Source organism: Sminthopsis crassicaudata, chromosome 2 (assembly GCF_048593235.1).
Source record: "Sminthopsis crassicaudata isolate SCR6 chromosome 2, ASM4859323v1, whole genome shotgun sequence".
Lineage (NCBI taxonomy): Eukaryota > Metazoa > Chordata > Mammalia > Dasyuromorphia > Dasyuridae > Sminthopsis > Sminthopsis crassicaudata.
The window spans coordinates 675,915,947-675,943,773 of record NC_133618.1 but is presented as its reverse complement, the minus strand read 5'-3'; the positions used below and the strand labels follow the sequence as shown (position 1 = coordinate 675,943,773).

The following is a 27,827-nucleotide window of genomic DNA, read 5'->3' as shown; positions in this document are numbered from 1 at the left end:
AGTGGGAGGCTCTGGGAACAAATGCTTCCTCTGGCACTTCCTGCCTCGGGTGACTTTGGGCCAGTCCCAGGTCAGTTTCCTCTGCTACAAAATGGGTTTATTTGTCTAGATTGTCCAAGAGCCCCTTCCAACTCTGGTCTCCGTGGAACAGGGATTCCAAAAAGGAAGGACAGAAGTACTGAAGACAAGGGCTGCCCCCCACCCTGTTTCCATCTTCCATGGCTGTATTAGCATTTTATTACATGAAGGTAGGATTCCCCTCATTTTAACTAGCACACTAGCACCATGTCAGCACAGAGCATGGGAGCTCCAAGGCCAGAGACCTTGTGCCACTCCATCAGCCCCTTCTCCATTTAACTTAGCCTCAGGTCCCAGTCCCTCCTTGCCATTTAGTTCAGAAGATGTGTATTCAGTCAATCTACAAGCATTTATTAAGCACCTAATGTGTGCACCACAGGCACAGCTACAAAACAAAACGAACCGGTCCCCGTTTTTGTAGAACTTGCCATTTAGTTCAGAAGATGTGTATTCAGTCAATCTACAAGCATTTATTAAGCACCTAATGTGTGCACCACAGGCACAGCTACAAAACAAAACGAACCGGTCCCCGTTTTTGTAGAACTTGCCATTTAGTTCAGAAGATATGTATTCAGTCAATTTACAAGCATTTATTAAGCACCTAATGTGTGCACCACAGGCACAGCTACAAAACAAAATGAACCGGTCCCCGTTTTTGTAGAACTTGCCATTTAGTTCAGAAGATATGTATTCAGTCAATCTACAAGCATTTATTAAGCACCTAATGTATGCACCACAGGCACAGCTACAAAACAAAACGAACCGGTCCCCGTTTTTGTAGAACTTGCCATTTAGTTCAGAAGATGTGTATTCAGTCAATCTACAAGCATTTATTAAGCACCTAATGTGTGCACCACAGGCACAGCTACAAAACAAAACGAACCGGTCCCCGTTTTTGTAGAACTTGCCATTTAGTTCAGAAGATATGTATTCAGTCAATCTACAAGCATTTATTAAGCACCTAATGTGTGCACCACAGGCACAGCTACAAAACAAAACGAACCGGTCCCCGTTTTTGTAGAACTTGCCATTTAGTTCAGAAGATGTATATTCAGTCAATCCACAAGCATTTATCAAGAGCTAGCCAGGACCTTCGCACCTAATGTGTGCACTACAGGCAACAGGCACAGCTACAAAACAAAACGAACCGGTCCCTGTTTTCGTGGAATTTACACTCCACAGGGAAACAACACACATACATTCACATAAACACACAATGGAATAACACAAGGAAGTTGGCAGGGGCAGAGAAGCAGGAAAGGCTTTGAATCGAGGCTCTTGACGCACCAAGCCGGCCCCACGCTAGACACAGAGGGGCATCCAAGGATACGTGGCGGATAAAAAAGCCTCCGTTATTAGAGGGTAAACAAGAACCCAATCATTCTCGCAACGGGCCAAACAAGGGAGGACATCCGTGTCCGGGCCGGCTCCGGCCCTCCCAGCCCTGCGCAGTCTGGAGGCCGGTGGGTGTTGGGTAAGCAATGTGGAATTCAGGGCCCGGCGGGTAGGAACAAGTCCTCAGAGGCCGCGCCACAAGGCTCGGCCCCATCCCACCCTCTGATCTGCGGGCACACCGTCCTCCCCGACCTCCCCGGGAGGACCAGCCCGTAGCCATTTCTGTTTCCAGCTGTGGCCCCTGCCGAGGGCGGCAGAGCGGGCCCACCCAGCCAGGAAGGCACGGCCTTGCCCGGGGCCCCTGCGGCTGCCGTGTGAAGCTGGGAGCCGCCTTCCTGTGCCTCGCTTCCCCCTGATGACTTGCTAATGAGCTTCCCCTCTCCCCACAGAAGGCCTGACACAGAGCACTCAGTGTTCCAGCGCCTGGTGAATAAACACTGGGAGTACATGCGAGGGCTTGGCCCCGTGCCCAGGGCCACTGTGCTGGGGAAGCGGGCCATTGTCCCCCTGGGAGGCAGAGGCCTGGAAACGCCGGGAAAGCCAGCCTTGCCCGGTCCCGCTGAGGGCGGAGGACGCCCGGGGCCTCACCTGACAGCAGAGAAGACCTCGCTAAGCCTGCTCCTACCTGTCCGGGGCTGGCCCTCCTCACGGCCTCCAGGCTTTCCCAGAACCAGGGGGAAGGGGCACCTGGGCCAACCCACTCACCTTCCAGGGGGGGAACTGGGGCCCAGAGAGGGCAGGTCCAGAACCAGAGCAGCCCAGGGCAACAAGGACTCAGCTCAAGGTTCTCCATCCACTGCCCCACACTGCCCCTTATAACCCCGGGAGGAGCGGAGGGATCACAGGAGCCTCCAATGAGAAGAGAAAGAGACCTTGGACCCTGTAGCCCTCATTAGAAAGAGGAAAATACCCTTCATTATATGGAAGAAGGACACATTATACATCCCTCATTATTCAGAGGAAAATCAGTGGGAAGAAGGAAGCTCCTGGCCTCCTGCCACACATCCAACAGGAGGCAGAACTCAGTGTCCTTAACTCTCCGCATCGGGGCCCAGGGCTAGAATTTCAGGAATCGCTTAAAATGGAAGCTGAGGAAAGGGGGCCCTGAGAAAAGCATCTTCACTGATCGTGGGGACCCGGCCTCCTCTCCCTCAACATGACAAAAACAGCCGATAAAATAGCGTGCACACGTGCCCAGGCTGCTAACCCCAGGCCCTGCCAGAGCCGAGAGCAGCACCCCGGCCCCTGGGCAGGCCAAAGAGGCCAGCGGAGGCCCGGTTGGGCCGGCCTGCCTTTGCAATCCCAGAGCCTCCCTGACCTTGCCCCAGGGGCAAATGCCAGCTGACCAGGAGATGCTATATTTTTAAACTCAATTTAAGTGACTATAAAAGTCCAGTGCGGAGTCATAAAATCGCCCTTGCCCGGTTAGAAGTGTGTAAGCAGGAGACCATAAAAGCCGGCCTGCAGCTCCATGCCATTGTCCCGGAGCTCAGAACCAGGGCCCAGAACACGGCGGCTTCAGCTCCCAGTGCCCCACCACGGGCAGGGGGACAGGAGGAAGTGCCAGGACCCTTCACCTCTCCCACATAAGGAACGGCTCACCAGCTGGGGCCCACTCACTCGGGCAACATCCCAAAGGAAGCAAACAAAAGGACTCTTTTCCCTGAGGCAATTGGGGTTAAGTGACTTGCCCAAGGTCACACAGGCAGGAAGTGTTAAGTGTCTGAGGCTGGATTTGAACTCAGATCCTCCTGACTTCAGGGCCAGTGCTCTCTTCACTGCAATAAAATCATTCTTATGGTTAAGAAATTCTAGAATGGGGTACGTCCTTTCTGGGGCTGAGGATCACCAAGGTCAGTAAGAACAACAATAATAATCGTTTATGTCCTAAAGCTCACATAAGTGATTTCACCGGACAACCCATGAGGTGCTCAGGGATGCTTGGGCAAAGGCCTGGGATAAGGGGGTTTCAGAGAAGCCCCAAGGATGACAAGAGGCCTCGGTGAACCCCAAAGATCCAGGCTGCCCCGAGGGGGACGACGCAGGGAAACGGTGCAAGTTCACTGTCTAAACGGGTTCGAGGATCTGCTCCGCTCGAGAAATCCACAGTTAATCATAGCTGCAAAGCCACAGAAATGGATCCTGGTTTTTTTTTAAAGCAAATAAAATCTCTTGTGATCAGAGGCCCTTATTCCTGCGCTGTGACGCCCCAATTACCATGTTCCCGCTGGAGAAGAGCGGGCCCAAAGAGGGTTGGCGAAGAGCTGTCAGGGCAGAGAGCTCGGCCCCGGGGGCCAGAACCAGAACAGGGGCCGAGTCCTTGCCAACTGTGAGAAGTCCCCCAAATCCAAAGGGGTGGCCACAGGGGACGGCGCTTCCCTCTCTGCAGGCAGTTCCAGGGAGGCCAGAGGATGTCTGCTCTGCTCCTCAGAGTTCCAGGTATGTCCTTCTAATAAGGGAATACAGCAGGCTCAATGAGCTTTCATTAAGCACTTAATTCATTAATAGAGAGGGATAGTGGCGGGCCGGAAAATAAGATCCCTGACGGCCTCATTTCCGGGTCAGCACAAAGCTGAGCACACACAAGTATGTGATGACTGACTAACCGACCCAGCCCAACTCCTTCATTCCAGGGAGGGTAATGGGGACCCAAGGAGGGCAAGAAGCTGCCCGAGCTGTGGAGCTGAGCAGAGGCAGCCAGGGCAGGAGGCACTTCCCAAGCCTGGGTCTGGTTCCCGCCGCTTCCTTTCTCAGGATCCGCCCTGATGCCATGTCTGAAAGGATTTGGTCAGAGTGCCCGGTGCCGCCGGCCTGTTTCTGTTGTCTGCAGAGCTTCCTCGGAGAAAAATCACCCCTTTAATGCCCAAGTCATAAAAACGATAACTCCCCTGCTCCTACTCTGTCTTCTAAGCAATAATAACTGCGGTAACGGTCCTCAAAATCTGCTCCTAAATGTCAGTCGCTCTGTCCAGATTAAGAGCCACGGAACCGAGAATGTCACAGATAAATGGTTGGGCCGTGCTCCATCCTGGGATCCCCGAGCCAGGTCAAGACCACTCCACTCCCCGAAATAGCCCTGCACAGCCCACGGAAACGCCCATCATCCAGGCAGAGAACTACCATAAATCTCTCTCCCTAACATATCAGTGGTGCAACGAATGAGAGCGATCAACGACGCCAACTCGAAATGACCCCAAATCCTCCCATTCTACATGGAAGTCATTCAATACTGATGACGGAGGGAGCCCCGAACTGCACGAGCCGCTCTGGAAAACAACCTGCCCCTCATAACCATTTGAGAAAAGTCCTTAAACAGCCATTGCGCTCCAGCCCCCCCTCCCACCACTAGGCACCCGGAGTCAAAGACAGAAAGCGCCATCTCTTACACACCAACACCCAAAGCTGAATTTTCTGAGGTACAAAGCCCTGAAAACAAAGCGGGAGCCCATCTGCTGGGGAACGACCAAAACAACTACGGAATTAATGTAACAGAATATTAGTGCACCATGAGAAACAATGAGAAATTCAGAGGCCCACCGGGCAAGAAAAGAAAAGCAAGAACAATGAGGATGATAACGTGAATGAAAACAGCTGAACTCAGACTAATTGCCATGAGTAATCTTGGTTCCGGGAACAGCTGAAGAAACTTCTCCCAGTCACTCCCCCCAGTGCTGAGTGGGTGCCTACGGGGGCAGAATGCTGTATACGCTCTTAGAAGCTGCTGCCGCTTCCTGTTTGCCACAGGAGGAGGAAAGGACGGACAAGTGTCATTTTTAAAAGGGAAGATAAAACAGAAAGTTTGTCCTCACCGAGACAATGTCCCGACAGCCGGCCCGGGATGGGGAAGGAGGAAGAAAGGCAGCCAGCCGTACAGCTGGGGCCCCTATCAGTCCCCGATTACATCTAATCACCCTTCACACAAGGGCCTCATCTGGCCCTGCGATGTTCTCCACCCACCGATAAGATAAAAATGGAGCTGTGATGGTCACGGAGACCCAAGTTCTCTCTTGGGTCAGATCCCACTTAATGGGCTCATCCCACGAGGCGCCCAATGACCAGTCAGAGCCAAGAGCTTCCTGCCGGACGCAGGCAACTTAAAAACTGGCACCTGTTCAGTGCCCCCGTTACCCAACCAGGGGAGCGGGGCTTTGAAGGAACAAGCCCAAGCTCGCCCCCTGCCTAAGGGGAAGGGTCTTCCCCAAAAACTCTGAATCCACTCGGGACTCCAGACTTATTTTCCTTGGTTCTTTGGCTGGGGGTGTTTCTTGGCACGCTGCCGGAAGCGGTGGGTAATGGGGGGAGGGTCCTGGGCCCGGAGGAGGAGTGCAGGGGTATCTGACCGCAGCTTTTCCAGTGGCTGTAAAGGGACCTCACACCGCCCATCAGCAAAGTCATTGTCGGAAGGGCTGTTGGGACATCGCCCGGCCAGGTGCTGTGGGCAGGGCTGGGAACTCTGGTCGATGACACCCCAAAAGGAAAAGGACCCGGGAGAATGGCTCTTTCTGCCATAGTGAAAACTTGGAAACAAAGATGATCCCCATGGGGCATACGGGGTGTGAATGCCACGGGTAAGCAACGGAACAGCCGGGGAGCAGAGCGCTGACCCCGGGACAAGACCCGAGTTCGAGTGCTGTCTCTTACATACTGACTGCGTCACCCTGAGCGAGTCACTTACCCCCCCCAATGCTCTAGGCAACTAAGAGTCACATCATGTGAGAGTCCCAAAGAACGTCAGAGGCCTAGACTGTAAGCCCTCAGAGGGCGGGGATGGTCCTGAACCTCTCTTTGTATCCCTCGAGCTCAACACCGTGCCCAGCATGAATGGTGATCGACTACTGAGCATCTGGTCTACTTTGTATACCCAGAGTCCTCACTGCATCATCCCTGACGGACGGCCACCTCGAGGTTACACCGGGAACCTGCCGTGGTCTGGGAGCTTCTCCAGAGGGCCAGTGAGCTGAAAAAAGAGGAGGCAAAGGAGGAGGAGGAAGAAAAGGAAGAAGGAAGGGGAGGAGGAGGTGGTGGGAGAGGAGGAAGAGGAGGAGGAGAAATGATATATCCAAAGAAATCTGGGAGACTTCTAGACAACGACCCAGAAGGCAGGCAGCAGAACCAGAACTTCCAGAGTCCCTACCCATCAGCACCTGAGAAGTCGGATTCTGCCACGGTGAGGATGCTAATGTTCTAGCCCGTCGTGGGGCCCCTGAGCCACTTTTTCTAGCCTTCCTCCACTGACTGGTGACCAGGGAGGCCATCTATGGTAAGAGAGGTAGGGAAAGCGATGCCCCCAAAAAGAGCAATGAAACGTCCCCAAACTAACCGAAGGCCTTCTCTGCATCTCGGTCTAAACAGATGAGGACAGAAGATTTTGGGGGGCAGGCAGGGAGCAGCCGTGCGGCCAGTGTGCCTGTTACAGAACCGTGCCCAAAAAACATTTTCCAAGTCATCAAGCCCTCATGAAATGCCTACTATGTGTCTGGCACCGTACCAGCTGCTGAGAACATGAGAAGACAAGAAGCCCACTGCCAAAAGGCTCCCCCCAAGCCATCGGCCTTGGCAGGAATGGGGACAAACCCACACACGAGAGCTAGTCCTGCCCAGGGTCCTGACTCTTTCAGAGATGCTGGTCCAAGATGAGAACCAGCCTCTCTCCCTTCACAGGAGAGCCCGGCAAGAGCCCGGCAAGACGTAAAGTCAGAGAGCCTGGGCACATGAGGAAGGCATGGGGCGGGTTCCCCTCGAAGCCCCACAAGAACCCCCCTCCAAGACCCAGAGAGCAATTCCTCTCTGCCCTGTGACTTCAGTCACCCGAGATCTGGTTTATGAAGGGCCGTCCATGGCTGGAGACCATGTGGTGCCACGGGAACAAAGCTGGCGAGAGAACCATTTGCAAAGCCAAAAACCCGGATCCACCCTATGACCCTGTGATTACAGGAGGGCCTCCGCCTCCCAACCAAGAGGAGTACTCACTGAGGCGGGACCTCTGTCAGCATGGGGGGAGGGGGAAGCCCGGACAGCCTAATTAGAAAATTTGGGTTTTCTGTTTTCAGTAGGGGTCAGGAGGAAGAAGGCAAATTTGCATTAATTTTTTTTAAAAAGGAGGGAGAGAGAGAAAAAGGAAGGGAAAAGGAAAGGAAAGGAAAGAGAAAGGGAAAAGGAAGGGGAAAAGGGAAAGGAAGGGAAGGGAAGAAGGAAAGAGAGAGGAAGGAAGGGGGAAAAAGGGAAGGGGGAAGGAAGGGGGGGAAAAGGGAAGGGGGGAAAGAGGGAGGGAGGAGGGAGGGGGAAGGCCTTCACCTCCTGGCTCCAAGCATTTGCAGAGGCCAGTCCCATAAGTGGAATCCCCTTTTTCCAAGTCTCTGGGAAACTCTGCTCAAGGATGGCCTCCCTAAGAAGGCCCTCCTGGAGCTTCTTGGTCTACCCTTTGGATGATAGCACCTGGGTACAAGTCAGATTCTTCCCACCTACCAGGAATCCTCTCTGGCCTGGGTGCCTTGTATTCCGCCAGGATTGAGCACTGCCGGGGCCCTCAGGACGGCTCAGCCCGGCCCAGGAGAAAAGCGAGACTTCAAGGCCAACAAATCTGGGTCCCATCCATCACCCACAAACGGGAATCACATCACACCATTCCAAGTCTCAACTTCTTTCTCTATAAAATTAGTTAATAACACCTAAAGCGGCCTGGCCCAGGCTTGTGATTCAGCAGTGACAGACCATAAAACACTCGGCAAACCTCGAGGCGTTAGAGAAAAATGACTTCTGGGGCACCCAGAAGTGATAAGGGGGTGGGCGCGTGTGTACAGCACATGAATGTGTTTGTATGTAAAAGTTTGGGTGGCGTCACAGAGCACTGGGCCTGGTATCTGGGAACCGTGAGTTCAAATACAACTTCAGACGGTTCCGAGCTTTGTGACCCTAAGCAAAGGTTTCCCCATCTGTAAAATGGGATTCATGATAGCACCCAGATTTTATTGTATTATATAGCAGACATTATTAATATGACTATAGCTCCCAGGGTTGATCCTCGTAATAATTTTTAAGAGGTCGCACACAGTGCCTGGCACACAGTAGGCCTGAGAGAAAAGCCCGCTATTGTATCATCGTCGTCGTTCCGTCCTCACCGGGCCCTTTCTCAGCACCGTGTGTCATTCTTAATAATTCGGGACACCGCATCCTGCCCATAAACGCTGTCAGGCAGATAAGGGCAAAATAAAAAATATGAAGCCGTCGATTCCCAACACGCTGTGACGCGCGGAATATTGAGCCGGGTACAAAGAGGGAGCCTTTCCAGCAGGTGGGAGAAGAGATAAAGTCAACACTCATCTTTTAGGGGAGAAAAAAAATCCATTCCGCATCGATTTAAACCCGCTGCTCATTCTCTCTCCAATTTACTGCTCCGGGTCAGGTATCAGCGATTTTTCTGATAAAGCTAAAAACTCATCTTCAGTATTTGCAGAATTTATTAGGCCCGGCTCCTGAAGCACGGGCGGCGTGATTAGGAGGAGCACCAAATGGGCCCTGGCTTCCGTTAGCCGGAGATAGGACGCTGAAATACAGACACTTTAGAGGGACGAGCGCCGGGCCTCTCGGTGGGCAGACTCAGAATCCAGAGAGGGATCACCCTCCGGCCCTGTCCCTGCCAACGCCCTTCTACGGGCAGCCCCGCCCAGCTGGGAGACGGATTTGAGCCTGGTTTTCACCCATACCCTCCCCCAGCACGCACACGGACACACATACATGTGTGTCACATATTATGTGGGACACCCATAATCCCTCACACAAATCCCCAAACTTTTCTCTCACGGAGATTCACTTGAATTCAATCACAAGAACGTACTGAGAACCACCAGTGGACAGACAAAGAGCTGGTCTTGGGCGCTGGAGAGGCAAAGAGCAGGAAAACCCTCAAAGAGCATCCTGGGGACGGAGCTCATCCAAAATGTGCAGAGGAACCCGCGAGGGCAGCTGACAAGGAGAAGAGAACAGAGACTGAGAGGAAGAGAGATCAGGGAAGGAGCACTGTGGGGAGCACCTCAGCAGTCTATTCTTCTACGTTATAAAGAGACCAGCGACAGTACCCAAAGGGATAATTATACGATTGTCTTTCAGGAGGGAAGGAACAAGTTAAACAAAGGGAGTCATCGGCATTCAGTGCTCACGTGCCAAGAAAAAGCACTGCCGGAATGAGCTTACAGATGGAGTGTGATCAGACGGGGAGCACTGAACAAGAAAGTAACAAAAACCAAAAAAGGTGTACTCAAAGTATCTGGAAAAAACTAAGAAAATCATGGGGAAAAAAGCAGGAATGATGTGGAGAGAGTAATTGCAGGCGTCTAACGATATTATAAAGAAGCGATCCAGATTCAAATAATTAAAAAAAAAAAAAAAAAAAAAACCTAACATTATTAAATGGTGCAATAGGTAAGACAGGAACTCAATAACTGGGTGTTCAGCCCAGCCTAAAGCCACAAAGTCCCATGCCCGGCTCTGGTGCTCTGGCCCCGCTGACCACTGGGCACCCCAGCCTTCTTAATAGTGAGAATTCTCACAGAATTCTCCTGCTTTCTTCATGGCATAACCTCTAGGAATGCTCCTTCCACTCTCCCTTTCCAAGATCCGCCTCTGGACACAGTAACCACAGTAATACGCTGAGCCTCAGAACTGTGAACAATCTGACTCCATGGCTACTCCGTGATTTATTTCCTCAACAAAAATCCCCCAGCCTGCCCGGCAGGCACATACGCCGGGCTCCTCGCCGAGAAGGACGACAGGGACCGGCTTGCTTTCTGCGTGACTCAGTGGCTGGCACACCGGAAGGGCTGCACAGGTGGCTTTTTCCTTGATTTACTCACTTTACTCATCCCTAGGAAAGAACTTCCTATTGATCAGAATTGCTGGAAAACTGCAAAGCAATCTGGGAGAAATGAGTGGGGAACCAACATTTTGTGCTATAATAAGCCCAAAAGGGACCCAGGACCTGAATACAAAAGTTTATGCCATCGTGAAAGAACAAAAAATGGAAGAGAGCAGAAAAATGCTTTTTAGACCTATAGTTAAGGGGAGAATCCTTCATACAAGAGTTTTTTTTTTAAAGATTTCAGGAACAGGGGCAGCTAGGTGGTGCAGTGGACAGAGCCCCAGCCCTGAAGTCAGGAGGACCTGAGTTCAAATCTGGTCTCAGACACTTAACACTTCCTAGCTGTGTGACCCTGGGCAAGTCATTTAACCCCAGCCTGGGATGAAAAATGTCAATGACATGAAAACTGATGCAACTAAGAGAAGGAAAATTGTTTAATTGCTGAGATCGCCCCAATTGCTCCCGTCTGTTTGCATGCCCCGAGAGCAGGGGCTCCACTCACATTTCAGAGCGGTCCCTGGCACATAGCAGGCGTTTAACTGACTGAAAACAGTCATTTCCCAATAAACGAGTCAACGGACATAAACCAACGGTGCTCAAAAGAATGGAAAATTAGTCACAGGGAAGAAGCCTCCACAACACTAAGAGTAAATCAAGGCAATTCCGAGATTCTGCCTCGCACCCAGCCAAAAGGTCACGATGGCCCGAGACGGAGGCCAGATGGGACACGGGGCTCAGCGGGGGTCATCGGTCCAATGCTAGTGCAAAAGGACTTGAAATTACAATAAAAAGGGACTCAAAAGTTCACACTCTTTGACCCCAAAATTCCACTGCTAAGATGAAACTCAAAGAGAGCTCGAATCCTCTCTACCCATTGAGCTGCCACCCTACAAGCAATGGGGGGGGAGGGAGGGGGATTAACCTGGGAGCCCAGAAGGCCGAGCCCACTCTCCTATGTGACCCTGGTCATGTCGCTAGTCGCCTCAGCACTCATGGGGGGATCACACGTGAAGTTCCGACCTCCCAGGGCTGTCCCAGGACTTGGGAGCCGCCCCCTCGCCTCTCTGGGTCACACCCAGTTCCACAATCACTATTAGCCCCCTACTGCGTGCAGCCTCTGGAGAATCCTCAGGGAGCTCAGAGGCCTCCAGAGGAGGGGGATGGGGGCCAGATGTGCAGGTCTTGTGCCCAAATAAACACCAAGTAATTGCGGTGGACGGGGACATCCAAAGCTGTCCACTCCACTCTGCCTGAGGGAGACTCGGAGGTTGGGAGGAAGAGAGAGCCTGGGCAGGGTCGGGACAGGGCTGGGGAAAGCTAGGCAAAGGTCGGGGGAGGTCACGGGACGCCTCAGTTTGGGGACAACTTCCTTTTCAGGCAAAAGAGCTTTAAAAAAAGCAACAGCAGACATTGAGATTCTCATGGACACTTCTCTCTTCCTCTCCCTCCTCCCTCCCTCCTCCCCACCAGCGTACACAGGCCCAGCCTAGGAATAGGGGCTGGTGGAAGATGTCCCCATGACCCCGGCTAGACGCAATCCATCAGGGCCTCGTGGCTCAGGGCCAGACTGGCAGCAGTTGGGCAACCGAGGCTCACCAATGACCCGAGCAGAGCAGGAGGCCCTTTCTGGGCAGTTGGGGGCAGAGCCGGGAATGGGGCGACTGTGAGCCGGCTAGTGGAGGCGCAGAGACGGGGCAGGGTGTGGCCCGGCCGGCCAGGGCTCCCAGGGGCCAGCAGGCCGGGTCACTCTGACACACCCAGAGGCCTCGCCCCTTTAATGGCTGCCGGGAGTGACCATCTCGCCCAGGCCAAGGGCCCTTCCAGGAAAACCCTCCAAAAATGACTCAGCAGCCCGAGGAAACCTCAAATCCCGACCTTCCCCAAGAAGTCTATATTTGAGAGCTCCGCTCCAGCCCCGAACCACAAGGGCACCACCAGCCTGCCAGACTGGGACGGATGCCGCGCTGGCCGGGCAACTGTGGTCCAGGGCCCGGATCCCCGAGCCTGGAGTCCCGAGCCCCGAGTTCAAATCCATCCAGAGACACGGCCTCGCTGTGGGACCCTGAGCAAGTCCCTTCTCCTTTCCTGCCTCAGTTTCTCATCTGTAAAATGGAGATAACAATGGCCAGGGCCGTGGTGAGGCTCCAATAAATCTGTGCAGTACCTGGTAGGACTATATAAATGGCGGTTATTCCAGAGTCCTGAGCTCTGATCCCAGGGAGGGGACCATCAGGTCAGGGGAGGGGCCTGAGGACCTCAGGGCAGAAGGAACTTCTCCAGTGTCACACAGGGAACGACCAATGGCAGAACTGGAACTCGGCTCCTCTGCCCCAAGCCCAGGGCCCTTCTCTCCCCTCCCACATTGCTCTGGGCCTTCGGTGATCTCCCTGGTCCCTTCTGCCTCTGGGTCAGGACTCATCTGCCGGGTCCCCCAGCTCCGCCACCGGCTCCCGGCGGGATCTCCAGCAAGAAAAGAAGGGCTGATCTCTAGGTGTTCTCTGAGGTCCCTCGAAGCTTCAAGACCCCCTCCCAGCCCTGCAGCCATGGCCTCCAGCCCAATCCTGGCTCCCTGGCAGGATGGGAAGAAGGAGGGAAAAGGAAGTGAGGGAGGAAGGATCTGAGAAGAAGGAGCCAGTCTGTTCTCAGGTAAATTTCCTGTAAAATCCATCAAGGTCCAGAACACAAGAGGAAACCTGCGGACCCTGAGGAAGACCCGCCTTAGAGTGAAGTACTGCTGGAAGCTAGATTAGCATTTCTCAAACTGTCTGAACTGGAGACCAGAGAGTCAGAGAGGCCGAAATCCTCTAGTCTCCTGTAAACGTCTGGGCCTCTAGTTCTCCTGTAAACGTCTGGGCGCGATCTCCGCACAGGCCGCAGAGGCTGGCCAAGGACCCGCCTGTCCCAGGGAGGAACCGTGAGGATCCATGGCCTTCGATTGGGGAGCAGCGGCTGGGGGAGCGGGGGTGAGGGCCCACGTGGTTGCTGTTCAATCCCCTTGTTTTAGTGAGGAGGGAAGGAGGTCCAAGAGGGGAGAGAGCTTGGCCAGCGCCACAGTTTGTAACGAGCAGAGCAGCCGACCACGGCCCCGCCAAAGAACGTGAGCACACCGTTCCCAAAGACCTGTAGCAGCCCAGGAACCGCGGGAAAGATCTCTTGGGACCAGAAACCAGAGGGACCAAACCTGCTCTGAGGTTTCCCCTCGCACCCAGCGCACCGCCCAGGACAGAAGCCGAGCCCGGGGCTGCGGACCAGAGGCTCCCTGGTGGGTGACCAGGCAGAATGGCCAGCCGTCCGGAGGAGGGGCGGTCAAGGGGCTCGGGATCCGTGCCCCCTGCGAGAGGCAGGCCCCTGGGGGCCGAGCTGAACCTGGACCTTCCAGTCCAGCCTCTGGGGGAGGGGGCCAGACGAGGGCCCTTCCCTCCCCTTCTGTTTCTCCTTCTCCACCTGGAAGGGCGGCTCCCTGCACGGGAGGTTCTGGAAAGCGAAGGGGATGCACAACAAATGCCGTTCTCCGGGTTCTCTCAGAAGCGAGCACGGAGCCGTCCAGTTCCCTTCCCCTACATTCTGCTGGGCCTTGGGAAAGGAGGGAACGAGGAAGATCCTCACCCTCCGAGGAGGGCAGCCCCATTTAACAAGAGAACTGCCCAAGAGAGGCTGCAAGTGCAGGAGGGAAGGGAGGCGGGCTTCCGGGGGCGAGGCTGACGCCCCATCTCCCACCAGAGGGGCCTGGCCGGCCTCGAGTGTCGGCAGAACACCAGCCGGGACAATCTGGAGTCGACGGGTGCAAAGCCCTGCGTGGAGGAGGGGGAATTCTGATGGAAAGAACAAAGTAGCCGGCAGATTTTCACCGGCACCCTGGGGGTCTCGCTTTGATTCCCGGAGACCCGGGCTCCAGCCTGGTGCCTCGGACACAGAGCAGCTGCTTTAAGGCCCGATGACTGGCACCAACCCGGGGACACGCCGGGTTCCAGGCCCAGAAAACAAGCCGACCCAAGACGCAGAGTTGGGGGGACCAAAAAGGAAGAGTTGCCGAGCTGGCCTGAGCGCGGAGTCCAGGAAGGGCTGCACCCGCCTCTCCGGAGATTGAGGGCCAGGCTGAGAAGGCCAGACTTCACTCCAGGGTCACAGAGAAGGAAATACGGCAGGAATATAAAAGTCACCCACGAGAACGTGGAGAATCAGGAGGCGAGGAGCTGGGAGGGGACGGGGTGGGAGGGGCCCCAGCCAGTGACACACGGGCCGAGGACTGAAGGCGGGGAGGGATTCCAGGGGGCAGAGGGCGGGCGCCCCAGCCCGGGCCAATGGGAAATGGGGTGTCCCAGGTGAGGGAGAGCAAGGCTGGACCAGGCGTCCAAGGCCTCGCGGGCGGTTCAGGCGAGAGCGTCCCGGACCGTCTCATTAACGGACAACTGAACACCCTCCCATCCTTCATTGCAGGCCATCATCCATCTCGCCGCTTTCTCCCACCTGATCTCCCTGGGCCGCAATCGGCCAGCGAGAAGCCCTCCATTCATTTGTCCGAGGACCAGCCGCTCCAGCGCTCGTTAGGCTCCCTTCTGCCCTTCCATGATCAAGAGGATATTCATTTTGCTCCATCCACTGTCCCCAAGGAGACTTCTTCTCCTTTATTAAGACTCTTGCTGGCCTCCATATTCTGGGCCCTGCCCCGGCCTTTCACTTACATTAGGTGAACGTAAAGAAGATCCCAGAACTGGAGGCCAGACCCCAGTGGGAAGGGGATGGGTGGGGGCTTGGGATCGGGTCATGGGTTCAAATCCTGACTAGTCTTCCATCAAACACGGTCCCCCCAACACCCACCTCACCCCCAGGCAAAATGAGGCAGCCGACTACAGGATTCCCAAGTTCTCTCCAGTCCTAAATCCAGGACCCAAAGACAGGAACAGGCCTGACAGGTCCCACCCCACCCCTGGATGAAGGAACACTGGGAATGGGGATCCTCGGGATCCCCAAGGACTCTTCCTCCCAATCAGCCTTGACCCACTGAGGCTGGGGGCTCTGCAGGGGCCGGGACAGAGGCCCGGCCTCTCTCAGTCAGGCCCCCCTCCAGCTCTGGGCCAGCCCCGCTTCCCTGCCCGTGACCCCCACAGCTCGGCGCTACCTCCTGTGTGTGGTCGCGGGCGCATGTGGGAGGGTGACCCATGAAATTATTTTAGGGTCTGACCTAAGGCAGACTTCCTGGAGGAAATCAGATGATAGGAAACAGCAGATTTTCATACAAACTGAAGCCCGGGGCCTGCTCCCCTGGGCCAGGAGATGAATCAGCGCCGGCTCCCTGACAAATGGGCCGAAGGCCGGCGGAAATTCTGTAAGTTCATAAAAAACTCCTCATCATCGGTCGCCTGATGGATACGTTCTGAAGAGTCCGCAGGCTGCTCGCGCCTCGGGCTGCTGGCACGGCCTTTCTGGGGCAGGTAAATAAATATTGGTTTAAACCTAAACGCAGAAGCTCTAACACGGCAATGTTTACGCCAAGAGGGCTCTCCATCTGTCTTGGAGACACCTTCTCAGCCAAGCCCTCGTTGCGGGGACCCAGATTCTTCACCGTGAAGGTTCATTCGCGCTTAATTCCCCTCCTAAGTGCTCTCCGGTAAATCATAAAATCCAGGAGGGAAACGGCTCTGACAAATGCGCCGGGACGGCAGGCGCCGCTGCAGGGGCAGCTCGGGATGGAGATCGGGGCTGCTGCCGGGCAAGATTGGGCAGCTGAAGCACCCCAGACCGCCCCAGCCCTGCACGACCCAGGCACTCCCTCCCTGCCTAGTGACCCGGGAGGGATGCTGGCCACGTCAAGGACCGCCTTTCAAAAGGACATAGTGACCCCAACAAACGGCCTGGGCTGCTGGGGACAAAATGGGCCTGGTGACCCCACAAACAGACAAAGAATGGGACTCCCATAACCCAGGAACAGTCAAACTGGGCGGCCGGGGGAGGAAATGGGCCTGGTGACCCCAACAAACGGCCTGGGCTGCTGGGGACAAAATGGGCCTGGTGACCCCACAAACAGACAAAGAATGGGACTCCCATAACCCAGGAACAGTCAAACTGGGCGGCCGGGGGAGGAAATGGGCCTCTCTTCCCGCTCTGCTGAGGAGGGCCCAGCAGGTGAGGATCATGGACCACCACTGGCTGATGGGCATGGTTAGTTCTGCCGGCCTTTTGTATTCTTTGATAAAAAAGAAAAAAGGGCTGGCTCCCAGATATCTGGGCAGGACGGGATTTTTGCCCCTGAAAATGACGGGCAAAAATGTTTTAAGAAAAAACAAAACTGCTAAATGTAAATACACCACCATGTGACTTTTTTGTTTCCAATTCACTTCGGCAAGATTTATTAAGCGCCTACTGTATGCCAAATGAAAATGAAAGCATCCTGAGCTCAGGATGGGGGGGGGGGGGGGGGACCCGGCAGTTAGAGAAAATATAGAGTTAAGTCAATCTGCACAGACCCAAAATAAGTGACAGTGAATCAGGAAAGGCTTCTGGCCACAGCAAAGAGGAAGCAGGAGAAGTGAGAGCGTTCTAGCCAGAACAACCGAGCCCCAAGTGGGGCTCAGAGAAACCCTGAAAGCAGCCAGCAAGAGGGAAGGCGGGCACACTGACAAAGTCCTTTGCTCCTCCCCCCTCCTGCTTCTTGAATTCCAACCCAACCTTCAAACAAACTCAAAAGCTGCCTCCTCCAGGAAGTCCTCCCTGAGGCCCCCCCAAACACTAGAAATCTCCCCCCAATTCTCCTCCAGACCTTACTGTGTATTGAGGCATGAACTGTAGCTCAGTGACTGTGTCCTACCTCGCTACTGGACAAAACCAACAGAGAACTTCCTCTCCGGGGAGCCCCAAGTCCAGGGTGCGAATCCCACTTCTGTCCTGAAGTTTGACCTCCAGACCCCCCACCTGCCCAGTCCTTGGCGTCCCCTCTCCCAGTTAGAACAGAAGACACTGTGGATCTCAGCCCGGCCCAGGGTTCACTCTGGCCAATGAGGGACTACCTGGTCAAACCCAGACTGCCTGGACCGCCTCCCCACGGACTTAGGCAAAGAAGGCCTTTCCCAGAGGGTTAGAAGCCTTCCCGGCTTCCCTAGTCACCCTCTCCTCCCCTGCCCTGGCCGCCGCCATGTTTGAAAGGCAAGTTGCCTCCTTTCCCTCTGTTTTACCTTCAAAAAACTGTTTTTGAAAAACTCCATCTAGGGCAGAAGGACCTTACGGGAAGCCGCGTTGTGACAAAACCGTCACTCCCGCCGTCCATGAAGTCAAGGGGGATTCAGACCAAATCTTACGGAAGTGAAAAGTGACAGCAATCGGTTTAGACAAAAAATAATTAAGTTTTCCTCTTGTTAAAATGTATTCTGGCCCCAGAAAGTCAATAAGTGTAAAGGAAATAGGCATTGTCTGTTTGATAGAAGGATCGGTCAAAGTACGTTTCTTCCAGGAGATGGAGATTTGGGGAGCTTGTGATTCTGCCCGAAGCCCAAAGCCTGAGCGGGAGTCCTCCCTCCGGTGGGCCGGGCGCCTTTGCCCTCTCCATCAATGGCCCGTCTACGGCCTCCCTCTTTAAGGATCTCGCCCACCTCCATCTGCCTAAACTGTTTAAATATCATTTGCCCACCAAGCCGTTATCTAACTGCATTTTTAACTGTAGGACGCAATGAAATTAAAGAAACTCCAAGGATCCCTGATTAAGCAGTAAGTGACAGGAGGGACTGAATGGGAGCCTCTAAAAGCTCCTGAGCTTTAAGTCCAGCCTTGAAGGCCAAGCACGGGCAGACTTGGGATGTGTCGATTACTGTGGGTGGGTACAAAGAGTCTAAAATGCCCCTTACCAAGGAGCTCAACAAACGCCCCTGCCAAAGCAAAGGCCACAAAGGAAGCGTCTACAAGGACAAAGAAGACCCAAACAAAGCAGACCCATCCCCCAAAGATGGAAAGGGGAGGTCAGAGGTGTTTCCTGGAGCTTCACAGGAGCAGACCCGGGGGGCCCAGGCTCTCTAGCTCAAGGTCCTGGAGGCCACCAGTCATGGCGGACCACCCCCCAACCCTCTGGGGCAGAGACACAGAACCTCAGGGGAAATGGATAAGACGGGAAAGAGGAACCGCTCCAAGATGGTGCCCCTGGTGTGCCACGGGGATAGTGGACGGGTGAGAAGCTGGCGGACAGAGAGAGGGCACATCCACATGTCACGAGGCGGGCAGAGCGGGTCCTCAGGGCTGGACCCCAAAATGGGGAAGGGGGCCGAAGGAAAGACGCCCCGGCCAGCTGCTCCAACCACTGTTCTCGGAAGGAAAACAAACCAGTTCCATTCTGCACTAGGCCACATGGCCAGAGACTGGAGCTCCCCAAGAACCTGTGTCTACACTGGCCAAACACTAACCAAGGAAGAGGCCCAGCCTGGGGGCGCTGCCTCCTTCGGCCCCTCTCCGGGCCACCGCCGGCCTCGGCTTCTACTGTCCCAGACTCTCACCAGAAGGTCCGGTCACTTCGGCGAGCCAGGGAAATAATCTCTGCCCCGCGTCCCGATCCGGCAGGGGAAGACGCGCCCCTGAATCCCAACGAGCAACTGTCCCAGCCTGATTCCGGGTCCCTGGATGCGGGGACTCAAGGAGCATTTATTAAGCACCGACTCTTTGCCAGGCCCTGAACAGCGGGCGCTGGGGATCCGAGAGCCCAACGGGGCCCAACAGCCCGGCACCATCGGAACCAGCCGGCCCGGCTGCTCCATCTGGATTCTGGCCTGGCAGGGAGCGGGAGCAAAAAGCTGCCACTAAAACCCTTGGTTTGTCATGCACTAACTACTCAGCAGTTAAATAATAATAATAATCACTAGTGATTTGTAAAAGGCTCTGCAAAAATTAGCTCATTTTGTCCTCATTTCACCTGTTTATAGGGAAGTGCTACTAATTAAACCCATTTTGTGGGTGAGAAGACTGAGGATCCCATAAGCATCTGAGGAGCTCTCCCTGGGCAGCCCAGCTGCCTCCCACTCTAATTTTTCTGTTCAAACCAACCAATTAAAAGCCTGATGTGCACAAAATGCACCCCCCTCTCCTTCCTTCCTCATCGCTCCCTCAGGCCTGGGCCTGTTCTAGCACAGCAAATGCTGGGGGGGAGGGGGTCTTTGCATCCAGAGTGCCCACAACACAGCAGGTACTTAAGGGGAAGAAGGGAAAGGGAGGAAGAGGAAGAAGGGGAGAAGGAGGGGAGGGGGAGAAAAAAGAAGAAGAGGAGGAAAGGAGAAGGAATGGGAGGGAAAGAGGAGAGGGAGGAAGAAGAAGAAGAGGAGGAAAGGAGAAGGAATGGGAGGGAAAGAGGAGAGGGAGGAAGAAGAAGAAGAGGAGGAAAGGAGAAGGAATGGGAGGGAAAGAGGAGAGGGAGGAAGAAGAAGAGGAGGGGGAAGGAGCAGGAGGAGGAAGCCGGTGACTGCCACCAGCTCTGGAACTTTGCAAGGCAGTTTACATCACTGAGACTCAGTTTCCCCCTGTAAGCTGGAGGGATGGACCTGGATAATTCCCAAGATCTCTCCCAGCTCTGTCTGTGACCTCCTGGCCCAGAAGCACTGGCGACCGGCTGTTCCTAAGAGAAAATGTGCCCCGCCAGCCCGAGGGGAGGCGCCCGCAGGAGCCGGGCACCGCACGGGGAGCCAGGGGGTTGGGCACTAGCCGTACCCCCCCATTTGGGGGCAGAGAGCGAGGGGAGGAGATGCAGACCCCGAGCCCCTCCACATTAATGCTCCCGCTGAGAATGGCCGTGGCGGGAAGGGCCCCGGACGCTGGCCGGCCCGTGGGCCCACGCGAGGCGGGGGTTTGTTTTCTGCTTTTGCCCCGTCCCTGGCTGCGGCCGTGATGTCAGGGAGGAATCTGACTTCCTGGGACTCACAAAGCGGGCTGTGTCCGGACAAAGGGCGCTTGTTACGTCCCAATCCCACATCAAAAAGCCGAGCCAAGAGCCAGAAGGAGAAGATTCCTGGTTCCTGGGATGGCTTCCTGGGGCCGGCGGGAGGAAGCCCTGGCCCCCCACCCCCCCACAGCCGGCCTGGGAGAGCCACAGGGCTCCGACATCCAAAGCAGAGGCTTCTGGGAATGGCGGGATGGGGGCGGAGGGAGCTGAGAGGTGCAGTGTCCCACAAGGGGGGACAGAGCCCATGGGATCCAATGAGATCCTCACGCACGAGAGCAGAGCAGGGGGTGGGTGGGTCCTGCAGGGAAATTCTGCAAGGGAGCCGAAGGCCAGAGCAGAAAGATTGACAGACAGACTGAGGGACAGAGAGACAGCTCTCCCCTGGGAGGACACTGTCCCCATAGAGTGAAACTGCAAACTCCTCGAGGAAACTCCAGGCTGTCCCTCTGTGCGGCCCGGCCTCACTATGTGACCACTGAGAGTCTCTCCGGCTTCTTCTCATGACGCCCGAGGTATACATGCAGTGCCCACACTGCCAGCTGGGAGGCAGCAGCCGTGCCCACCTGTCTCAGAGGACCGTCCTTGGCCCCTGCCTGGGCTGGCCTGGGCTCACCGTCCCCGACAGAGGCCAGAAAGTCCTCCTAAATAAGCCCCAGAGCCCGTCTCTCCCAGCTCGATGGCCTCTGAGAACAGGGGCCACAGCGGGCTGCGGCTTGCCGGGACCGACTCCCTCCCCACGTTCCAGGGGCCACGTGGGCCTCTCCTTGTGCCCCAAACTCCTCACTGCCCCCGTGCGTTGGCGCAAGCTGCTGCAGGCCGGGCGCACGCCCTGCTCCGGGACCACAGATTCACACCCAAAATGGAGCTTTCAGGCCTTCCCGTTCCCAATGCTGTCCTTCAGGAGGGCCGGGGGCAAGGTCAGGCAGGAAGGAGCAGGGCCAGAATTTGAACCCAGGGCAGAGGGAAGAATCCAACTCCCCCCTGGCAGGGGCCGGCTAAAGTCTCCCAGACTGAGCAAGAGCAGCTCTCGGCCTCCTGGCGTCCTCCCCACGTGTGGAGCCGTCCCTTCCCCAGGGGATAGCAAGCCTAAGAGAGGGCTCTCCGCATCCCCTGCGTCTCCAGCACAGCCAGGCGAGAGGGATGAGGACCAGGCTGGAGGGAAAGATGGCACCCTGGGGGCCGCCAGGGGGGAGGGGCGGAGCCTTCCGGGAGAAGGAGAAGGCCTGGGGGCCCCTGCCAGTTCTCAGCACACCCTCTCCCCAAGGACCGCAGGTCTCTGCGCTCCCCAGCAGTGGCAGGATTTCCTTCCTTCCTTCCTCTCCGGGGCCTGGCCGGCTGGGGGCGAGGAAGGGGGCTCCTTAGGCACGGAGCCCAGCTGCACACTGGCAAGGGAAGCCTTCTACCTCCTGGCGGACCCCCGGACCCGGGGGGGGGGGGGGACTGGGGCCTTTTTCCATCATCCCCAGGACCCAGCCACAGACCCAGAGGGGCCCGCGGGAGGCCCCAAGACAAAGGGGACCAGCAGAACACCCGGCCTGACCCGCAAGTGACTCATCCTAAGCCTTGAAGACGCACTTTAGGACGGAAACAGAAGTCGCCTTCAAGGGTCGGCGCTAATGACTCCCATTTTTTCTATCCCGTGAATCCCCTCTGGGGCCGGGGGCCGCTAGTACCCCAGTTCTGCAGATGAGGAAACTGAGGGAAACGCTCCCAAGCTCGCTGACTTAGCCAGAATCATGCAGCGAGGGTGTTTGTGTTCGGACACATGGAGCGAGTGTACGAGACCAGGTCTGCACCGAGGTTTTCCCGCCTGGACGGAGGCCCGGCCCCTCCATCATCCAGAGGCCATCAAGCTGGACACAAATGTGTCCTTGCAAATCAAGTCTGAATGGTCAATGTAATATTTTGTAATTCAGTGGTACTAGAACCCAAAAAAACCCTGTCTGCAGGCGCCAGAACATCGGGAGGCCTGGGCCGGCCGCTCTCTAAGAGGCGACCATCCCAAAAGAAAGAGAAGCTCTGAATGACAGCAAAGAACTCGCTCTCGGATTTAACTTTAATTAAGTGCCTACTGTATGCAGAGCAATGGAGAGGAATCATCTAAGGCTCCAGAGCCGGCATTCTGGAGACAGATTTGGAGCTAGGGCCAAAGGGCGGCCTGACTGCATGCCCCCAGAAGCAGCAGTGTGTTACTGGGCCTGGATCCTAAAGGAGGGAAAGGGATCCACGTGTGCAAAAGTGTAGCAGCCCTCTTTGTGGTGGCTACAAACTGGAAACTATGTGGATGCCCATCAGCCGGAGAATGACTGAATAAGTTGTGGTTTATAAACGTTATGGAATATTATTGCTCTGTAAGAAATGACCAGCAGGAGGAATACAGAGAGGCCTGGAGAGACTGCCCGGAACTGCTGCTGAGGGAAGTGAGCAGGACCAGGAGATCATTATCCACTTCAACAACAATGCTGTATGAGGACCAATTCCGATGGACGTGGCCCTTCTCCAGCACAGAAATCCAAAACGGTTCCAAGGGACTTGAGATGGAAGACGCCATCCCCATCCAGAGACCGGCGGAGCCGCCACGTGGGGTTACGGAACAGCAATTACGCTTTTTTGGTTGCTTTTCCTTTCTTTCTTGTGGTTTTCCCTTTAGTTCTGATTTTTCTTTCACAGAATGACTAATGTGGAAATATGTTTAATATGACTGCACATTGCTTGCATTTTATTTTCTTTCTCGGTTTTTTCTTTCTTGATCTGATTTTTCTTGTGCAAGATAATTGTATAAATATGTACACATATACTGGATTTAACATATATTTTAAATATTTAACATGTATGGGACTACCTGGCAGCTAGGGGAGAGGGTGGGGAAAAGGAGGGGAGAATTTGAAACACGAGGCTATGCAAGGGTCAATGTTAAAAAATTATCTGTTTTGTAAATAAAGTTTTAATAAAAAAAACTTTCACGAAAAAAAAAAAAAAAACTAATTATTCAAATGAAATTAAATGATTGTACCTGTATAACCTGTATCAGATTGCTTGCTGTCTTGAGGAGGGGGAGGGAAGGGAAGAGAAAAAAAATGTACAACTCAAAAATCTTACAAAAATAAATGCTGAAAACTAAATTAAAACAAAGACTCCAGAGCCAGAAGGGCCCCCAACGACGGAGCGCGACCGCCTCTCTGACAACCCCAGCTCTAGGGGTCGAGGTTCTCCAGAGGGGGGCGGCAGCTAAGACACTGGGCCCTGTTCTGTTCTGGGCCCCGGGCTGACGGGCAGTTCTCATGGACGCCCGGTGAGGAAGCCCAGAACCGGCCGGCTGGTTTCTCAGACTAAGAATCCTCTCCTCCATCTGCCGGAGCCGCCCTCCTGACAGACTGCAGAGGCAGGGTCCGAGGCGGCAGCCTGCACGCCTGCTTCCGGGGGTCACCAAGCACGCCCTTTCTCCCAGCAATGGGACAGTCCCAGATCCACGCACATTCTCTGCCATAAGACCCCTGAAAGGCCCCACAAGCTCCTCCACCTTCCTGGGGGGGCCTCCGCCATCCTGCCAGTCACCGAGGAGCTTCACCCCCAGGGCAGCCAGACGCATGATGACCTCAGGCAGCCCCAGAGATAGTCAGGTGCCAGGCTAGCCAGGCACCTTTTCCCCAGCTCCCCTGGACACCCAGTCACCCCGATGCCCAGGCGTGAGTCCCCTGAGTCCCCTCCCTGACTTCGGGGCCTCCTGTACTGTTCCCAGCACTGCACCAGGGGCTGCTTCTGTTTTTCCAGCTCCCAGGAGCCCCCTCTACCTACACACACACACACACACACACACACACACACACACACACACACACACACACAACCACTGCTTTGTGTCCCCAGCCCCTCCATTACAGAAAAGGAGTTGGGGGCGAGGGGAGGAGTCAGGGAGGCTTCACTCAGGTCCATTGGCACAGACAATCCAAGGTTATTGGGGCAGGGGCAGCACTAGCCGCCCGAGGGACAGAAGAGGCTCCGGCAGCAGGAACTGCCCGCCAGTTGTGGAGGGAACAAGGGGGCGGTGATGGAGGGAGGAGGTGGGGGGGGGGAGGGAGAGGGGCAGTAAGAAGGCCAGAGGGACTGGACTGGGTGGAGGAGGGGGAGAAGGAAAGAAAATACAGCTGAAGCTGGAGTTGAGCTGCTTCCTAGCCAGGGGTTCTCAAACTAAGGTCCGGGGGCCAGACACAGCCACTGAGGGTTATGGCAAATGGGCTGAGGGGCGGAGACCGAGGGAGAGCTTTTGTTTTTACTCTAGTCCGGCCTCCAACAGTCTGAGGGACCGTGAACTGGCCCCTATTGAAAAAGTTTGAGGACCGCTGTGAGGAACAGGCCCCGTAAGAGTGAGGGTGGTCAGAGCTGAGCTTCAGGAAACCCAAGGATAGGAAAGGGAGAGCGGGAGCCATGTCCCAGGGAGGGCTGAGCACCAGTAGCAGCAGGCACGGTGCCCGCTCAGACTGGCACGGATGGCCTCTCCCTCGATACACCTCAAGGCCTGGCCACCAACACGCTCCCCAGGGCCTAACTGCCACCTCATGAGGTATATAGGAGAGCAACTGCCCATTTTACAGACTGAGGTGCAGAAAGGGCAAATGATCAGCCACAATGGCCCACTAATCCCCGGGGGACAGGACTGGAGCGCTGAGGTCTCTCCTGGCCCAGATTTTCCCTCCAACGGGGCCTGGCTCAGAGCAGGGGGTTTGTTCATTTAAAATGCATCAGAGTGGAGGAGATGACAGCCCGAGCAGGGCAGCTGTGCCAGGAGGGAGGGGCCGAGGCAAGATGAGGGGGCACCGACTGGCAGTCAGGAGCTTCAGTTCCCTGTCCCCAGGGGGTTTCACAGCCAACAAAATGCCCAGGGTCCCGCAGGTGGTGCGGGCCAGTAGCGGGACTGGAGCCCGGGCCCGGCCTCTGCCCCCCCAGCCTCTGCTTGGCCAGGGTTTCAGGCTCCCACAGTCCTGGGGCTCCCAGTGCCCACCCCCCACTGCCAAGTGGGTCCCCCCAGCCCAGCCCAGCTCCCTCAGCCCCCGGCTGGCAGCCCGGAAGGGGAGAAGAGGCCAGGGATGGAGGACGCACACAGAGCGCTGCCCTCTCAGAAGGGCCCCCTGGTCCTGAACCTCAGGGGGAGACCTGGGGTCCCTAAGGTTACAAATTCACCCAAGAAAATCTGGCCGGAAGAACCCTCTCCTGGCCCAGCCCATTCAGAGAGAGTGGCCTTGGGGGGGCACAAGAGGCGTTCTGGGAGGGCGCCCGCCTGGCAGTGGAGGGGGCACACCGGCCCGGTTACCGGGGAGCAGCGGCCGGATCGGGAGGGAGGGGCCAGGTAAGCAGCCCGGCCCCAGTGCCAGCCCGCGTGTGCCCCGTCAGTGGGTGCCAGGACGAGGGCGTGCAAGTGTTTACACGTTGGGGGCGTGGGGAGGACGCGGCAGGCCGGGAACCCCGGGGCTGGCACAGGGGGAGGGGCCGGCTCAGCCCCTCAGCGCTGGGTGCCCTGGGGCAGCACCCACCCTCGGCCCCCCCCCCCACACACAATGTGCCCAGATAAGTCAGCGCGGGTGGCCGGACACGTGGGGTGCGGGGGGAGCTCCCCGGTCGGAGGTGGGCTTGGGCCGGAGGGGGGGGCCGGGGGAAGCAGAGGGCGAGGCCCGGGACGAGCTCCGAAGCGGAAACCGGGTGCCCCGCAGGGACTCCCGGCCCGGGCCCCTTTCCCCCTTCCCTTCCCCCCTCCCTTTCTCCCTCCTTCCCTCCCCTCGGCCCCCTCCCCCTTCTCCTCTTTCTTCCCCCTCGCCTCCTCCCTCTTCCCCCCTCCGGAGCAACAGCAACAGGCTCCAGGCGGGCGGGGGAAGGAGGGAAGGAGGGACGGAAGAAGAAAAGGAGGGAAGAAGAGAAAGGGCTGGGAGGGGAGGGGGACGGGGGTGCCCCCTCGCTCCGGTCGGGGCGCCCCCTCCTCCGGCGCGCCCCCGCGCTCCACTCCCGCCCGCCCCGGGCTCGGGTTCGGGCTCGGGCTCCGGCTGCGGGGCCGGGGCCGGGCGGGCCGGGCGGAGCCGGGAAGTTTGGCCCCGTCCCGCCCGGGGGTGGCGGGCCGGGCGGGGGGCCCGGCGAGGAGCGGGCGGGCGGCGGCGGCGCCCCGGGCCGGGGAGGGTGATCGGGGGCGCGGGGAGGGGGGGGGGGCGGCTCACTCACCGACGCCGTACTTCTCCTCGCGCTTGGTGGGCACCCAGCGGCTCATGGTGCGCGGGCTCCGGATAGCCGGGGCGGCCGGATAGGCGGGGTGCGGGCGCGCGGGCTGGCCGGCCGGCGGCGGGGTCCGCTCCTAGGCCGCCATTTTCCATTCCAGGCCGGCCGCGCCGGGATGGGCAGGAAAAAGTTTGGGGCGGAGGCGGCGTCACGGGGGCCGGGCCGGCGGCGGGCAAGCGGGCGGAGTCTGGGCTGCCCGGGGCGGCGGGGCCGGGCCGCCGGGGAGGGAAACTGAGGCGGCTCCGGCGGCGGGCGCCGAACGCCGCCCTCAAACCCGGAGGGGACCCCAGGCCGGGCGCCCCGCGGAAAAGGAGCCTCCCCGGGGCCCCCGCGCTCCACCGGCGGCCGCTGACGCGGGCCGGGGAAACTCCCGCGGAACGGAACTGGCCATAGGCCAGCCCCGAGAGGGGGGCGCCCGCCTCCTGCGGGCTCGGGGCTGCCGGGGGCCCCGGGGTCACCCGCCCCGAGCCCCTCGGGCCCCAAAAAGGGAAGCCGGCCGGGAGACAGAAAGGGCCCCGCCCCCCGGCCCGCGGCTGGGGAGGGAGAGCACCCCCGCCCCCTCCGCCGGGCCCGCCCACGCGGGGTTCGGGGTGGTTCCGGATCCCCAAAACTCCGGCATGTCCAACACAACCGAACTTCGGCTCCGGCTCCTAACTATGGAACCGGCCGGGCAGTGAACGCTGGAGCAAGAAGGGATCAGAGCGAGCGCCGGGGCCGCCGGGGCCAGGCGGCAGTCCCCAGGGGTCCCTGACGGGGGGGGGGGGGGGGGGGGGGGGGGGGGGAAGAGGGGGGGAGCTGAGGTCAAAACTTGAGGCAAAACCTGCCAGCACCGTGAGATCGGGTTGTTTTAACAGTGTGAGCAGCCCCAGATCCAAATACAAGCGGGCTTTTGCAGGAATTCCCAGGGAAAAGGGGTGTCAGACCCAAAGGCCGGGGGCCACTCTGACCTCCGGGCCGCTCGGGGCCCTGGGCCTGAGAGATCGGGAACGGCGGGGCGTGGCCTCCCGCTGTAGGGCGTGTGTGGGCTCACTCTCACCCAGAGGGCGGGAAAGCCCTCGTGGGCCTGGATCTCGGGCCCAGGGATGCCAGACTGAAAGCTGGAGGGGACCCAGGCATCCTGTGCCTCCGGACTCCCCCTGAGCCGGCCGGGCCAGCCAGCTTGTTGGAACCCAGAGGCCCACCCAGAGTCCCGCAGCCTGCACGGGCAGAAATGGGGCTGGGAGCCCACCTTCCTGAGCTTCGGGGTGCTTTCCTCCATAACCCCGCCTCCGTCCCTAAATGCGCATTTCACCGTGGGGGAATGTCTCTGGAGGCTGCTCAGGGCGTTCTGTAAAC

General features: G+C 57.1%; 1 protein-coding gene across 2 annotated transcripts in view; it reads right to left on the bottom strand.

The window, feature by feature from the left end:
* The window catches only part of DOCK1 (dedicator of cytokinesis 1), a 465,334-nt gene extending 438,719 nt beyond the window's left edge, over positions 1-26,615 (bottom strand). The window contains exon 1 of one of the 2 annotated variants that reach the window (XM_074297159.1): positions 26,439-26,615. In XM_074297159.1, coding sequence (XP_074153260.1) covers positions 26,439-26,484 — 46 coding nt within the window. In that variant the 5' untranslated portion in view covers positions 26,485-26,615. The remainder of the gene's footprint in view (positions 1-26,438) is intronic. The other variant, XM_074297160.1, reaches the window with a different exon arrangement.
* Between the last annotated feature and the right edge of the window lie 1,212 nt (positions 26,616-27,827).